Below are 14624 nucleotides of genomic sequence, written 5' to 3' on the forward strand. Positions count from 1 at the left end.
CTTGCTGTAGGCTCACTTTAACATTTTTACTAAGCACTGCCAGAGATTTTGTCATGGTCTTCTTTCTAATTATATACAGCAATATTTAGCACCTTCATAGAATCCTTCATTCTTATTCTACTTCATATTCTTTTCTCACTTCCCCTTACATGTACATTGTCTAATTAGACTTGTGAAGTGCTTTCCTTAAACAGGAGAGAAAAGAGGGAAGCAATTTTGAACAGTAAAAACACAAAGTCAAAATCTAGATTTCCACACCACCAAATGAAGAAGTGCATGATTTAGATGCTTTCTGTATTCAGAAGTAATTTAATCGGTAACTTACAGCTTATCTGATTATTCTTATTAGCAACTTGGTGTTTCTTGTTGAAAAGAGCACATAACCAATATGAAAGCTAGAATAATAGATGTTGGGGTGCTTTATCTTATGTCTTTGTAATAATTATTCAGGAGAGGGGAAAAAAGATCTTATTATTGTTCAAGGAGAGACTAGCCAGTACCAAACACTTAAAAATAGTAACGGTTGCTGATGAAAACTACAAAACAAAAGAGCAACTGGCAACCGTGGAAAGAGAAGAGCAAGCAGAAGATGACATTCAGGGAATGGTCCTGATGAATACTGAGGCTGTCCTCAGGCTCATGAGGCTCATTTCATTTCCTCTGTCCATTCTTCAGGAAAACTGACAAAAAGAAAGTTCTTCAGTTTCGGTAATGTCTATACAATATGTGCAGTAATGCTTACTTTTCCTTGCTTTGGTTTACACTTTGAAAATGGTACAAGGTCTACAACACAAGACAAAGCACTCTGTGTCAAAGCTGGCAGGGTACAGTCAAAAAGAGGGGCATAAACTGCTTAAGACACACCTAAGAATATTGCCTGCACATGGGGTGTGAGGCATTGGCACAGGCTGCCCAGGGAAGTGGTTGAGTCACCATCCCTGGAGGTATGCAGAATACATGTAGGTGTGGTGCTCAAGGACACACACGGCCTAGTGGTAGACTTGGCAGTGCGAGGTTAACAGTTAGACTTGACGATCTTGGAGGTCTGTTTCAAACTAAATGATTCTATCGAACAATTCAAAAAAGGAGCATATTATTTAAAAGACCCATGATGGAATGGATGAGGGTTAATGAAACTTTAATGAAGATGTGGCCAGGGATTACATATAGTTCTCAAGGCATGGCAGCACACCTGGGTCTTTGTTTACATCATTCATTCATTTAAAAATATTTATACTTATACTATATGCATACAGTGTATAAAAACAGAGGAACTCTAAAGGACAAAATGAACACAATTTTTTATGAGTTGCTTCTTTAATGCTAACTGTGAAAGCAGATATATTCAGGATTCATTGCTACAGCAGAACCTGTTCAATTTATGAGATCAGCTATCTGAACAGCTCATACTATAAATTACAGCAAAAGACTGAGGTCAAATAAAATAATTCCATTTTGTTTAAAACGAGGATAAGTGTTTCAGTACTTCAGTGTACTGAAACTATACTAAATACTTCAGAAGTGACAAGGCCATGGAGCCTTCTCTCCCCAGACAGCCAGAAATCCCTCATAACTATGAATATTTTGTTTGGTCTCTTCAAAGACAGCTGATGTTTGCCAAGACTTCACCTATGACCAATAAAGGTCATCCAACACCTCTCTTGAGGCAACTTTCAAATGCAAGAATTTTGTAACACTTCTCTTTTACATCTTTTATGTAAAATTTAAAATTGTAGGACCAAAAAGAATGGTTTTGCCACTGCTATTTTACAAGTTTTCCCATATAAACAAATTTTATTTATTAGCATAATTTAAGGAAATTTAACAAGAAAAAGTAGCCCATCCACAATCTGTACAATGTCCATCAGAAAAAAAAAAATCACAAGAAAAGAGCCTGAAAGTTTTCCTTGGTAAATATAATTCAGTCCCATGAAGCTCAGGGAATGATGTAAGAGCTATATGGTAATGACACACAGTCGTTGCAAAGTTGGAAATAAGTAACCTCTACTAAACAGGATTCTTGTGGTTGTCTGCCTATTGCTTTGAGAGCAATAAATAGCTGCTTGCTCGCAGCCAAGGAAGAAGCCGCTTTATGGTTGCTTTGAGAAACTATGGATGGCCTCATTCACACTCAGACTTCAGGCACTTTCTGGATGTAATATCAGAAACCGTATTTAAAATGCTGGCATTAAAAACTACTTAACAGCTGAAAAACCTATCTATCCACTGCTTTTCCTGAGGAAGCAAAGAAACCTGTTTGCTTATATATCAAACTGAAGCACATTCCAGTTAGCAACCCAAATAAATCAACAAACATTGCAAGCAAACATTTAGACAAAGCCATATTTTCACATAATACATCTATGCTGCAAAATCCTGGGCCACATAAGCAACAAGGACTACATATGAATAAAGTAGTTTATTTGTGAGGTTAAATGCCTAATGACTTGTTAGCACCCAACGCTTGTCTTCAACATCTCCTTGGCTTCATTAAGAACATGGATGTTACTTCTGTAACATCCACCAAGATCATTTAGTTTTGACTTACTGAATTTCAAATACTAATCTTCAAAGTTTAAATCCTGAAAACAAGCCTGTTAAAAGGACTCTCTCCAGCCAGCTCGCAACTGAAAAAATGATAATACTACACATAAGAGACTGCAATTACAAACTCTGAAATCAAGAAGGTGGACTAAAGCTAACAGAAACAGTGTGCCCATATGTGCTATTAAAATCAAGGCGGTAAAAGAGGAAAACCAAATCCAGCCTTTAAAGGAAGACTATACATCAAGCCTTGCACAATCATTAGCAATTGAAAGGAGATAGTCACTTATGTAGTCATAATTTTGATGGACCAAATTATGTTCTAAGGTACATGACAACTAGGAAATGACACAGGCATTCAAAGGGATATTAGTCATGTATTTTGAAAGACCTAGGTTCAGAATATTTGAATTGTCAGTTATTTACACTGATTTTCCATGATTTACTCATTCACCAGCAAGAAGTATAACAGAAAGGAACTCAAACCAGCATTTTGCATCTCCACACAAAAACAGTATTTCTTCCTTCCAAATGCAAAACCACAGGTACACGCTGAATTACGTATCGAGCACATGGTAATTAAATTCTACCTTCTAATTACAGACTAAACTGTTAAAGTAACTGAACAGCAAAAGATTTTTTTTTTTAATCACATGATTTACAAAAAAAGGATAACAACTGTATTATCTTCAATGGGAAGATGCATGTGCACTTAACATGAAAACATATAGTTGCTTTTGCAGTACTTGTACAGGATTCATCACATGCTGTAAAAATTTTCAGTAATATACTTAAGGAATTACCCTGTCAATTTCTAAATGGTTAGTAAACATCTGAAAAATCAAGGATGATTGGTGTGGTCCCAAAAGACTGTGAAATGGCAAATAGAGTGCTCAAACTTAAAAACAGTATTTAAAAGAAAAAAAAAAAAAAAAAAAGGTCAGTTGGCCTAACTTAGTCACACAGAGAAACAGTGGAACAAATTAGCAAAGAATAAACCTGGATGTACTCAGAAAGTATGTTAGCAATTAAAAAGTAAAACTCGTAAGTATTACAGATCTGCCAAGGACAAATCACAGCAAACCAATCAATTTCAATGGCAGAACTGAGCGGATGTCTAAAATCAAAGCAGTATGTTCCAAACCTTCCACCTGGTTAAATCTTTTAACACTGTCTCCAGTACAAGTTTCATAAGCTTTAAGAAAATACAGCACAGAGTAAATTATTAAAGATGAGTATACCTCTGCTGGAAAAATACCTTAAAAACAAAAATCTTACTCATGTAGTCTTCAATATTTTTGTCAAACTGGTAAAACACATGAAGCATGTGTCAGGGGCCTGAGCGTACCACCAGGCTCTGCAAGCTCTTCCATGTCCCACCTAGGGTTTTAGCTGTCTGTGTTGAAGGTCAGCTCTGATAACTGCTGAGCAAGCCCCAAGTAAACTTACTGAGATCCCCTTTCTCCACATTGTTTAGGAGCTGCATTTACACTCAAGCTCTTCCTCAGTTCCTTCCTGACTTATGCTCTGGTGCTGCTGTGCCTGGCCCTGAACCTTGCTGTCCCCAGCCCAGACCTGCTGACTTGACCTCAGACCTGCCTCGTCACTGCAGACCTGCCTGGCATCCTTGGGCATCTGGCTCACCCTGGCTGCTGTCCCCAAGACTTCTTGCTTGGGCACCTTGGGACTGTGAACATTGTCAGCGAGGACAGCAGGTCCTGCAGGCAATCTGTACTATATAAAACATTTTCATTAACAACTTGGCAGATGGCACTAATAATGGAATAGGAAAAACAGATTGTTGTTCAATATGTTGGTTTTTTAATTCATGAAATATATATTTCATTTACCAATAATATGACACCTTTTGAGAGAACCTGGCATCATGCAGCAAAAGTCTACAGAGGTTTGAAGTACAAAATCTTAAATACAAGCTCTTAACAAGGACTCTAAATAAATAAGACTGCACATAAACATATGCTGTAATTTTAATAGATGCTCTTTAACAACAATTACCATTTTACATTCCTTACTGTGTAGGTTAGACCATTAGTGTTTTGGGTTAGACTTTTTCCAAAGGCTATTGCAAAACATAAAGAGAAACATCTGCTAGAAAATTACTGTAACCATGCTATGGGAAAGCTAAACCAAAGGGAGAAGACTGTTTTATGAGGGGAAGAAAAATTAAGCTGGTACCTTGGGAAATCACTTTCCTGAACACTTTAGACATACAGAAATAATAACGAAAACCCTTTTTTAGAGCTAACTGGCAAAGCAAGTAATTCAGTTTAAGTCACCTGACGGTTCCACTGATAGTTTAAGATGGTTCTGAAGAACAAACACTTTCAAACATACCCAGTAAGAGAACATCTGACCATACCTAATTTTGGAGAGACTATACTCTTTGAAGATGTCACAAAGCAGCAGTGACCAACTGAAAGAATGTCAGGCTACATGATCTCAACAATACAGTCTCCATCAACAAAGATATTTGCCAAAGAAGAAAGTAAATCTGTATCACCTCAGAGAAAACTAGTATTTTGAATTCAATACATAAAATTTGAATAATATTTATTTGTACATCTCTTATCCTCACTGGAAATTTTAAAGGAGAGGTTTCCTACACAGCCATGAAAAATAGCCAAAGCAATTGACCAAAGCTTTAATAGTAATGATGTTACACATAGCCATTAATATTTTGTCTTTCTATTCTGACAGCAATGTAAAAACAAACAAACAACGAAAAAACCACACACACAAAAAACACTTAAGGCATTTGCATTTTCCACCAATACGTGCTCATAAAACTGATGGACATTAATAGATTAAGTGGGTCAATAATGGGTAAATTACCTCGATAGTACCAATGGAAGCAATTTGAATGAAACAAAACAGAGATTTAATTTCATTATTAAATAATGAGTTTATTCCACGCATTGTAAGAAATGTTTAACTCACCTGATTACCAACTAAAAGAAGATGCTCTCCCAGCAGAAAGTCTTTTAGCATATCTTCCATTACCATCATGTGCTAGAGAAACAAAAACATGATTTTTACTCCTGTTTTTATACTTTCAAAAGTTTATATATTCACTAATAATAATAGTAAACAAGAACTTTCAAGATTTGGGGCCATTTTTTTTCTTAAAGTTATACTAACCACTACTTACTACATAGCCAGTGTCTCTCAGCCAGTAATAGCAGTGGCAATCTATCAAGTGACTAAAACAATGAAACAAAAACCAACTCTACTTCTGCATTTCCTTCGCTGTGATCGATTCTGGGTGTTTGACTTCCCTAACTTTGTCATTCTCTGTAATCATTCCAAATACATTTTCTTTTCAGCCTAGGTGAATGTTTGTCACCCAGAGAAGAACTTTCATTTACACACATATGACGATTTTCCAGCAAGTGTACAGGTAGTATGTAAAATATATCCTGGTAGAACTGTATAGAAACCAAACAGGGAATTAAAAGGGAACGGATATGAATATGTAAATTACACACTTTTTTTTTTTTTTTTTTTTTTAAGTTCAACACCAGGTCTAGCTTAATAACAAACAAACATTCCTGTTATAATTAAGTTTTAGTTTCAAGGAAAATAAGGACAGAAAAATACAAGCTCAATTCCAAAGGTGTTTATTATGTTTCTTATAACTTCTAAGTTAGATTGCCTAACGGAAGTCAAAGTACAACATGTATTTTACACACATCCAGCATTATAAAATGTAACACACATTATACAAAATTCAACCTTATCATGCTCCCCACAAATAGTTTGTTTAAAAGGATCAAAAGGATTTAAGGATAATGTGGCAATGCAGACTACTTTACTAGCAATAGTCTTGTATATTTCTCTACTGTACCTAGTGAAAATAGGTCATCTGTAAGTAGGTCAGACAAGCTACTTAGAGAAATAAATGCTTGCCTGTAGATAAACATATAGATAAACATAGTTTTTCTACATTATCATTCCATCTCTAGTACTTAATTTTGAAAAAAACAAACCCACAAAAAAAACAGTATGTCACATGCAATCTCTGAGCATATAGAAATACTCAGTTTGCAACTGTGTGAAAGATATTTCAGGTTTCCAAATCTCTCCAGAACAGAGGGCGGGGGTTGGGGGAAGAAACTCTTGTAAACATAGCTTAATACCACAAAATCCTAACCGGGCATGTCAAAAGACTACTGAACACTCAACATACAATTAATTCAAGAAGACGTCAAGGCAAACTACTGTGTCTTCTGAAAGCACACACACTAGAAATTTATCACTGATGAGAGTAACTTTGACCAGATAGAGCATAAATTCTAGCAAGTCATTTTTACCACACTTACTGATTACATTTTTTGATTCTACTGCTAAAGCATGAGAATTTCCTTCAAATGACTTATGTTTTATGCTAAATTGGACAAATATGTGTACATTCCAGTTTCCTTGCAGAACAACTTTCCTACAAGATCCTATGTATATCAAGATTTCTTTTTTCACCAGGACATGAATTAACATTGTATTAGGATGCATGCAGACATTTCATATTCAATATTTACATGAAGAACCTGTAAGTAGACACAGCAATATCGTATCAACTTTATCAACCCATGTTCGGCAGAGCCTGGGAAGAAACTGGCATTTATCGTACTACCTAAAAATCATTTCCCTGTGCCGCTTGCTGTGGACAGAGAGCAATGTACTGCAGCAATGAGAAATTCCGCTGGAACATGTAATGCTTCAAGACCAAAACTATGCATTTCATTACATTGTATGGCACTGCAAAGGGCTGGGGATATAAATAAACCAACACAGAAAAAAAAAATCGAAGTAGTTTTTAGATACAAGAGAGGAAAAGTTGCATTGGACTTGTAAACCAAATTTGTTCTCCAGCAGGTTTTGCTAAACGATCACTACAACACTTGAATGACTGAACTACAGTGGGAACTAGCAATACAGAACGTAAGAGTGAAATTCATTCTGAAAAGTGAACAGCTATTCTGACAGGTATTTGGTTGTTTTTTCCTCTAGGATTCAGAATTAATTGCTACCAGGAGCAGATACAGAGCAGTTTGTTATATGTAGCGTTTTTAACAAATGTTGCCTAAACAAAATTGATGCATAATATCAGCCACAGTTTTCTGCAGTGTGTTCAGTTATAATTACTGAAGCAATAAGCAAGAAGATTGAAGAAGCAATGCAGATATGAATCCTAGTAAGACTTAGGATTTCATTTCCAACACACTGAAATAAAGTACTTTACCGAAATGGCAACAAAGAACAAAATTTCACATGAAATGTTACTGGGGAAGATGAAGAAGACTGTCATCTGTTCTCCTTGCGTGGCCTGTCACCTTCAGTAGGTGATACGTAGCAGAAAGGATAGCCTTTCTGGGAAGAAATTACAAGCAAGAAAAGAAGAAAAAAATAGAGCAGAAGAGAAAAGAAAATTCACAAAGTAAGGAGATTCACACTGGTCTCCTAAAAAGAAAAGTACTTCACAAGCTATCAGTGAAATATCGTAGTCACTCAAAGGGTAATTCTCTGGCTAAGGATAACCTTGTATGACAATTTTGAGGCCCATAAGCTAGATGGAGAAGACAGCTGCAGTACACCTACCTCTATAAAAGGAACATGGGAGAGGGTGGAACTAAAACAAACAAAAAAAAAAGTCACCAAGCCCTTTCCTTTTATTGTGTTCACTAATTGCTCTCACTCTTTGCTACTGTGAACTAATTAACATTAATAACACTAGGAACTAATTAATAACTCAAGTTATATAAAATAATTATTACCTAATAACTAACTAGAAATCCTAATTACTCTTCACCTTGCTTTTCAGGCATAGAGCGTTAATTCAAATACAAGGTAGGTACTGCCGACCTGTAAAACTTCCTATTACAATCTTGTAAAATGCTCCGTCAGGACAGAATCAATAACCCAGCCACAAGAATTGATCAGGTCAGCAGCAGCAATAAAATCACTCAATAAAACATCTTATCAAATAATTCTAGATAAAATTCAAGTTCACTCGAAGTCGTTTTGCATTTTATGAATGTTCAATGGGATTGTTACAACATTTACAAAGGGACACAGTGAAGATGGATCTGAAATGAGCAGCAAAACCCCTGAGAAAAAAATTTATCCTAAAGAAGCTACTTCAGAAATATAACCTTCAAAATTAGTATATTATTTAATAAATGTGAATATGTGCATTAGTACACATTTAACAAATTTTTTGTTCCTGAGAAGCCAGTGAGTTCTACTTACTTGGGCATTTTCGTAAAACAACACATCAGGCACTTTCATTTTCTCACTTGGGTTATAAACTGGCATTGTCACAGATCCTATCTTCAGAATGCCATTGTTTATTTCACCTAGACATTTTTTAGGAAACAAACAAGCATGTGCATTACTTATACCATCCTCTGAGCAGACATGCAATCAATCGCCAATGCTTACAAGTGAAAGTTTGCAAATTTTAACAAGGCTGTGGGTCACTGTAAATGACTTCTATCTAAAGTGAATGCTTGGAAGATTTTCTGTTAACAAGAGGTTGCATTATAATGAATTTGAATTCTCTTTATAATTGCAAAGAAGTCTCCTATAATAAATGATGAACAGGTGATCTTACGTAAAAAATATCATAAAGTACACTAGAAGCTGTGACAGCTATCTTGTTTTAACTCCATACTCTTGTTTTGTTATTGGAATACCACTAACTTTGTCAGACTACGTTTCCTCAACCCACAAGCTTTTCACTCTCTTCTGTTCTCTATTTTCTCTAATTGTCCCAGTAGGCATAGGGTGTGGATGGGACTGAGGAGAGCTGGGGCCAACCCATCACAGCAGTACTAGAGTGTTGATTTTTGCATCCAGGATTACTTTTTTGACCAAATGGGTTAATTCTAGAAAGTGGACACATTTAATACCTGATGAAAACTGAATAATTTTGCACTTGAAGGTATAACCTTCAACTCTGAGAGAAAAAGTAAAAAAAAACTAATAAATGCTTACATCAAGGGAACCATAAATTTCTTCCATAGGAAAGCAGCAGCTAAGTGTATATAATAATAAAAAAGGATTATAATGTGCTCTCTTATAAAACATGGGACAGCGAAACATGAAGAAATTTCAAGGGAGGTATCACGATGAAAAAAAATGGTAAGCAGACAGCATCATGAAATTGGCAATATTTCTAATTATTTCATAAATAATTTTTACATATATAAACATATAACGCAAATATAGATATAATGCATTATATACACTATAATGCAATATTACATAATATTATATATTCAGCTATGTGTGTACATATGCAGCCATTCATGCATTATCAATAAAGCATGTATTCTATATATATATTATATACATCTATTCAGGCATACATATGCATATATACATGCATACATACACCTATGCAGCCATTTATGCATTATTACATATGTATGTACTAATTCTGACCAAAGACACGTTTTCTACTGTAAAGATCTGTGAAAACACAGAAGTCAAATGTATCACAAAACTGAGAATATCCATACAGAGAAATGACAGCGAATGTAATACTGATGGAGTATAGATCAAAGCTGTTGAAAGGAAAAGTTTAGTGAACAGAAAATGGCTGATCATTCAGTGTGTGCTACCTGATGGAAGTTATCAAAACTTACACAATTAGCATGAAGACCAAAGGACAGGCAGGAATGAGAAAGAAGTGATAAAAATGGTGGAAGCAGAAATATGTGTGAAGTACTGAAGGCTCTTTCAAAAGAATACAGGTTGGTAAAGAAACAGGGAGGTAAAGAAACAAACCCCTGCTGGATAAAAATGGTATATGATAACAACTTAAAGAATATAAAAAAAAAGAAAAAAGAATAAAAAATTATGTACCAGAATGAAAACAAAATACAACCCAAAACTCCTACAAGAGTCTTGATGAGAAAGAGGTTGATTTTACCAGCGAAGATCAAAAAACAAATGGTAAAGAACATAACAGAGAAAGATTAAGATCAAAACAAAGCTGTAACTACGAACCATGCAAAATGGTAGTACAAGTGATAATAATAATAAAACAAACAAACAAATAAAAAACATGAAAGCCACAACAGAAATCCAAGAGCTGGTCAAGTGTCTGAGGTCATCAATCTGTTAGACTGGGGAACCCTTAAACATGTCAAGGACACTAAATGTCATGGGCAGGGAATGCAGCAGACAGTACATAAGTATCAGCATATTAAGAGTTATTACTTCCCAACAGAACAAAGCCAAATGGATGTAACCGAAGCAAACTACATTTAATTTTGTGGTCATTTAGTGCACATTTACATGCTGAACTATCTGAGTAACATTCATGAAGAACAGGACAAAAGATGGCATAAACTTACAAGCGTAATCCTTTTCCTCTAGTTTCTTTGTGCTATCTGGACTTGATTCAATACCAGAATCCTGTAGATTTTTGTGTAAAGCTGATCTGGCAAGGTTTGGTAAAAACCTAAATGAAGTAACAGAGGTAAAACATTTTTTAAGCAAGTTTTCTGAAAAGTTTTCAGTATTTTCTGTAAAGTAAAACCAGTATGAAGCTTTACTTAGATCTCCAAACTCTTAATGTCTGTCTATGCCCTCGTGTAAGTTGCATGCTCATTATAAAAAGCTTCAGTATTATGGAATATTGCAAGAAAAGCTGCAATGTAGGATGAATTAGGACTGGAAGTATGTAATATCCTCGTTCCACTACCAGTAAGAGCTACTATAAAAACAATGTTTATTTGGAAACACCTCTTCTCTTGACTCAGTTCCCTTGAACCTAGAGCTCTAAAGTGAAATAAAGAGCTCTGTGGCATACAGTCTGAGGCCTTTTTCAAACCTTTTGTTAATTAAAATTTGCCTTTTTTAATAGAAAAGAACAGAAGAAAAACAAACAAAAAACCCCACACTATATTCATAATTTCATATACAGTTTATAGAACTAAAACTGAACGTCCATCAAGCATCCAGCCATACTAGACATTAATATAACTCTGCTTTGAGTGTTCTGAGAAAGCGAAGTAATGTTGATAATGGTGACCTAACTTGTATGATGTCATTAAACATAATCATAAAGATGAGAAAACAGTACAAAACCATTTTGACTTAGCTTTTAAGACTGAGAATGCCACAGAAATTGTTTTGAAGAAATGACAGAATTTAAGAAGCAAGAGAGCAATTGCATTATTTGCTGAACTGCATTAAAAGATATCTCGTATGTTAGCAATAACCCAAGGAACTCTGGAACTCCCACCCATACTGGCACTTCTACCTGGAAAGGCAGGCTTTATTAACAGCATAGTAAAGGCTTTCATCTGGATGTTGTGACAGTCGCCGACAAATTCGCAAGAGTTGTCGAGTAGATAAAGATGAAGCTAGAGACTGTGCCTGTCACAAAATACAAGGTAGTTTAATTATTTCATCTCTGGGAATTGATCTCAGGGATTTAAACTGAATGAGTCAGGAAAAAATGTAATCCAAAAGTAATTATTTCAAGTTTTCTCCTAATTCATAAGTGCTTTCTGCCTCCTACAGTAGCGTGTGCTTTTTAATCCACACGTTTGTAATTCTGTATTTGTTGCAGTTCTTCAGTGTCACGGAAATCATGATGTTATCTACAGATTTGCTTTATGATTTCACTTGATAAGCAACAGGGAAAAAATGTGCTGATAACTTCATTTTCTGTGCTATATAAAACCTAAAACTAAACAGTGTTGATAACAACAAGGAGATTAGCCATGGTAAAAGGACCAGTGTCTTACAATCTATCGCCTGCTCTTCACAAGCTGAATATGAGCACCACATGTAATGCTCTGGCAAAAGGGTCTGGCAGGATTCGTGGATGTATAAACAAGACAACACTGGACAGAAGTAAGGAGATTGTATCACCTCTGCACACGCCTTTTGGGTGGGCCATTACTGGAACACTGCGTCCTTTTCTGTTGTCCATGTGTTAAAGTAAATGCTAGAAATTGGACATGATTCAGTAAGGAGTTACAAAAGTGCTTCAAGGCCTGGGAAAGCAGACCTAAATCAAACAAAGCAAAATGTAAAAACAAACAAACAAAGCCCCCAAACAAGTGGCCATCTATTTAGAGAGAGATATAAAAATCGAGAAAGAAATCCTTCTATTCACTACGTATACCGGATGAAGGTATCTAATGCAAACAGGTTCCTTATTTTAGCAGGAAGCACACAACAATGAGTGTGATCTGATAAGTCACGCCATGCTTTGCCTGGGTCAACTGAAATATTTTAATTAGGTAATTTCTGAATGTTTTGCTTTGGGGCATATAAATGATTTCTAACTGAATTACAATTATCTTAATATATTGTTTCAATTGGAAAAAAATCCTCAAGTTTATCATCAAGGAAAAATATAGAGAAGGCAACACCTGATTAATTTCACAACCTTTTTCTCCCTTAATCATTTTTATGCCTAAGAAATGCCTTATCACCAACTCTTTCCTCTGGAAAACTGCACTTTTGACAAACAGACATTAACTTTTTTTGAAAGGAAAAAAAGAATCAGTTCCATGAGACTGTACAAAACTCAAAAGCTGAGAAGGCAAAAGACCGTATGTTTTAGCTTAGCTCTGAGCAATAAGCAAGAATGGTTTAGGTTGGGATAACTGCTACAATTACTACTCTTGCTCTTCCTATTTTCATTGATCGAAGATTGTGAGGCATTTTCTGAAGCATCATCATTTACTACCAAGCATTACAGACATTGTGTTGTAACCGATGGCTTTTCAAGTGTTATCTGAAGACCACGTTCGAAGCACAGGCAACTGAGAGGGGTGAGTGCTGTATCTCCATCGTCCCTGCTCACTAGTCAGAACTCTCACTGTTTTGGGAGATTATGTTTTTTGTAAAGAATCTTAAAGACCTGAAATATTCTAGGCAAATTATATTTTTGTAAGGCAAGCAATCCTCCCAAGTCACAACCTATGGGATTGCACTGGTGGAAATTGGCAGTTGAGCAGAATAACTGAGGTAGCATGCTTCATCCACTGCACTAAGTGGGAGGAATAAGGAAGCCACTCTTGCCTCTTGTCTCACACCATGCCACTCCAATCTCTAAGGAACACAGGCATTTTAAAGTCAAAATTATATACAGCACTGGATCCTCCACTGGAATAAACAAAGCACAAGTCCACAAAGGAGAAACTGTCACATCATCTGAATATTTGCAACCGGGAGTTAGACTTTTGGAATAAAATGTTCTCTTTCTTCCTTACCTGTTTTTTATTTTTATATGGCATAGCTGTAAACTCAAAATTAGGTTACAGTCTTTGTGACAGTCTTTGGAGTATATATCTACGAGGCATCTAATTCAACAGGATCTTGATTGTGGTCTCTAGGTTCTATTGTATATCAAACAAACAATTACAATGACGCAAAATACACCCACAGGCTGAATATGCTACAGGTATTCTTCTATTGTTAACAAAATCACTTTAAACAATGGCTAATATTTCAGGATAATCTCTGGCAGAGGATTACTTACTTAGGCAACTCTAAAAATAGCCTGACATACCTTAGGCACATATTTCAGCTCTCCACACAGGCATGCTATTCTTGACATGTCTCATGTCACTGGTCATCTACAAGAATCCTCCCTCAGTCCGTATCATGACTTACTTCTTATCCAACATCATATACTTCATTTAGATACTTCACAATGCTATAGACATCCATGTTTGGAAATGACTTTTATAATGCTCTGTTCCAGCATGGTATGTCTCCAAATATGCCCCAAACTACATTTTTTCAGTCTACATTTTTCAAACATTAGGTGCAGAAAGTTAAATAAATGTTAATAACAACATTGTCCAAAAGGTGTATCTAAAAGTCAGCCCTTTTATTTTTTTTGTTCCTTTAAGCTCAGAAGAGCACAACAGCCTTTCAATATCCCTCAGCTACCTGAATAGTAATACTATGAAAACTATTACCCATGTTAAATCATGAAAATTATGGAGAACAGATTACAATTTGCATACCAGTTAAATTGCTGGATTCCACTTAAAATGTTTTATGTTTTAGTTAAAACATCCAGTTGC

At 35.6% G+C, this 14624-nt stretch overlaps 1 protein-coding gene across 1 annotated transcript in view; it reads right to left on the reverse strand.

Moving 5' to 3' along the window:
* The window catches only part of VWA8 (von Willebrand factor A domain containing 8), a 187576-nt gene that overhangs the window by 107130 nt on the left and 65822 nt on the right, over window positions 1–14624 (reverse strand). Inside the window, exons 17-20 of the mRNA XM_035322136.1 lie at window positions 11834–11949; window positions 10923–11029; window positions 8809–8915; window positions 5503–5574 (exon numbers count right to left, since the gene is read on the reverse strand). Of these exons, the coding sequence (XP_035178027.1) occupies window positions 5503–5574; window positions 8809–8915; window positions 10923–11029; window positions 11834–11949 (402 nt within the window). The remainder of the gene's footprint in view (window positions 1–5502; window positions 5575–8808; window positions 8916–10922; window positions 11030–11833; window positions 11950–14624) is intronic.

This window comes from Oxyura jamaicensis, chromosome 1 (genome assembly GCF_011077185.1).
Source record: "Oxyura jamaicensis isolate SHBP4307 breed ruddy duck chromosome 1, BPBGC_Ojam_1.0, whole genome shotgun sequence".
Lineage (NCBI taxonomy): Eukaryota > Metazoa > Chordata > Aves > Anseriformes > Anatidae > Oxyura > Oxyura jamaicensis.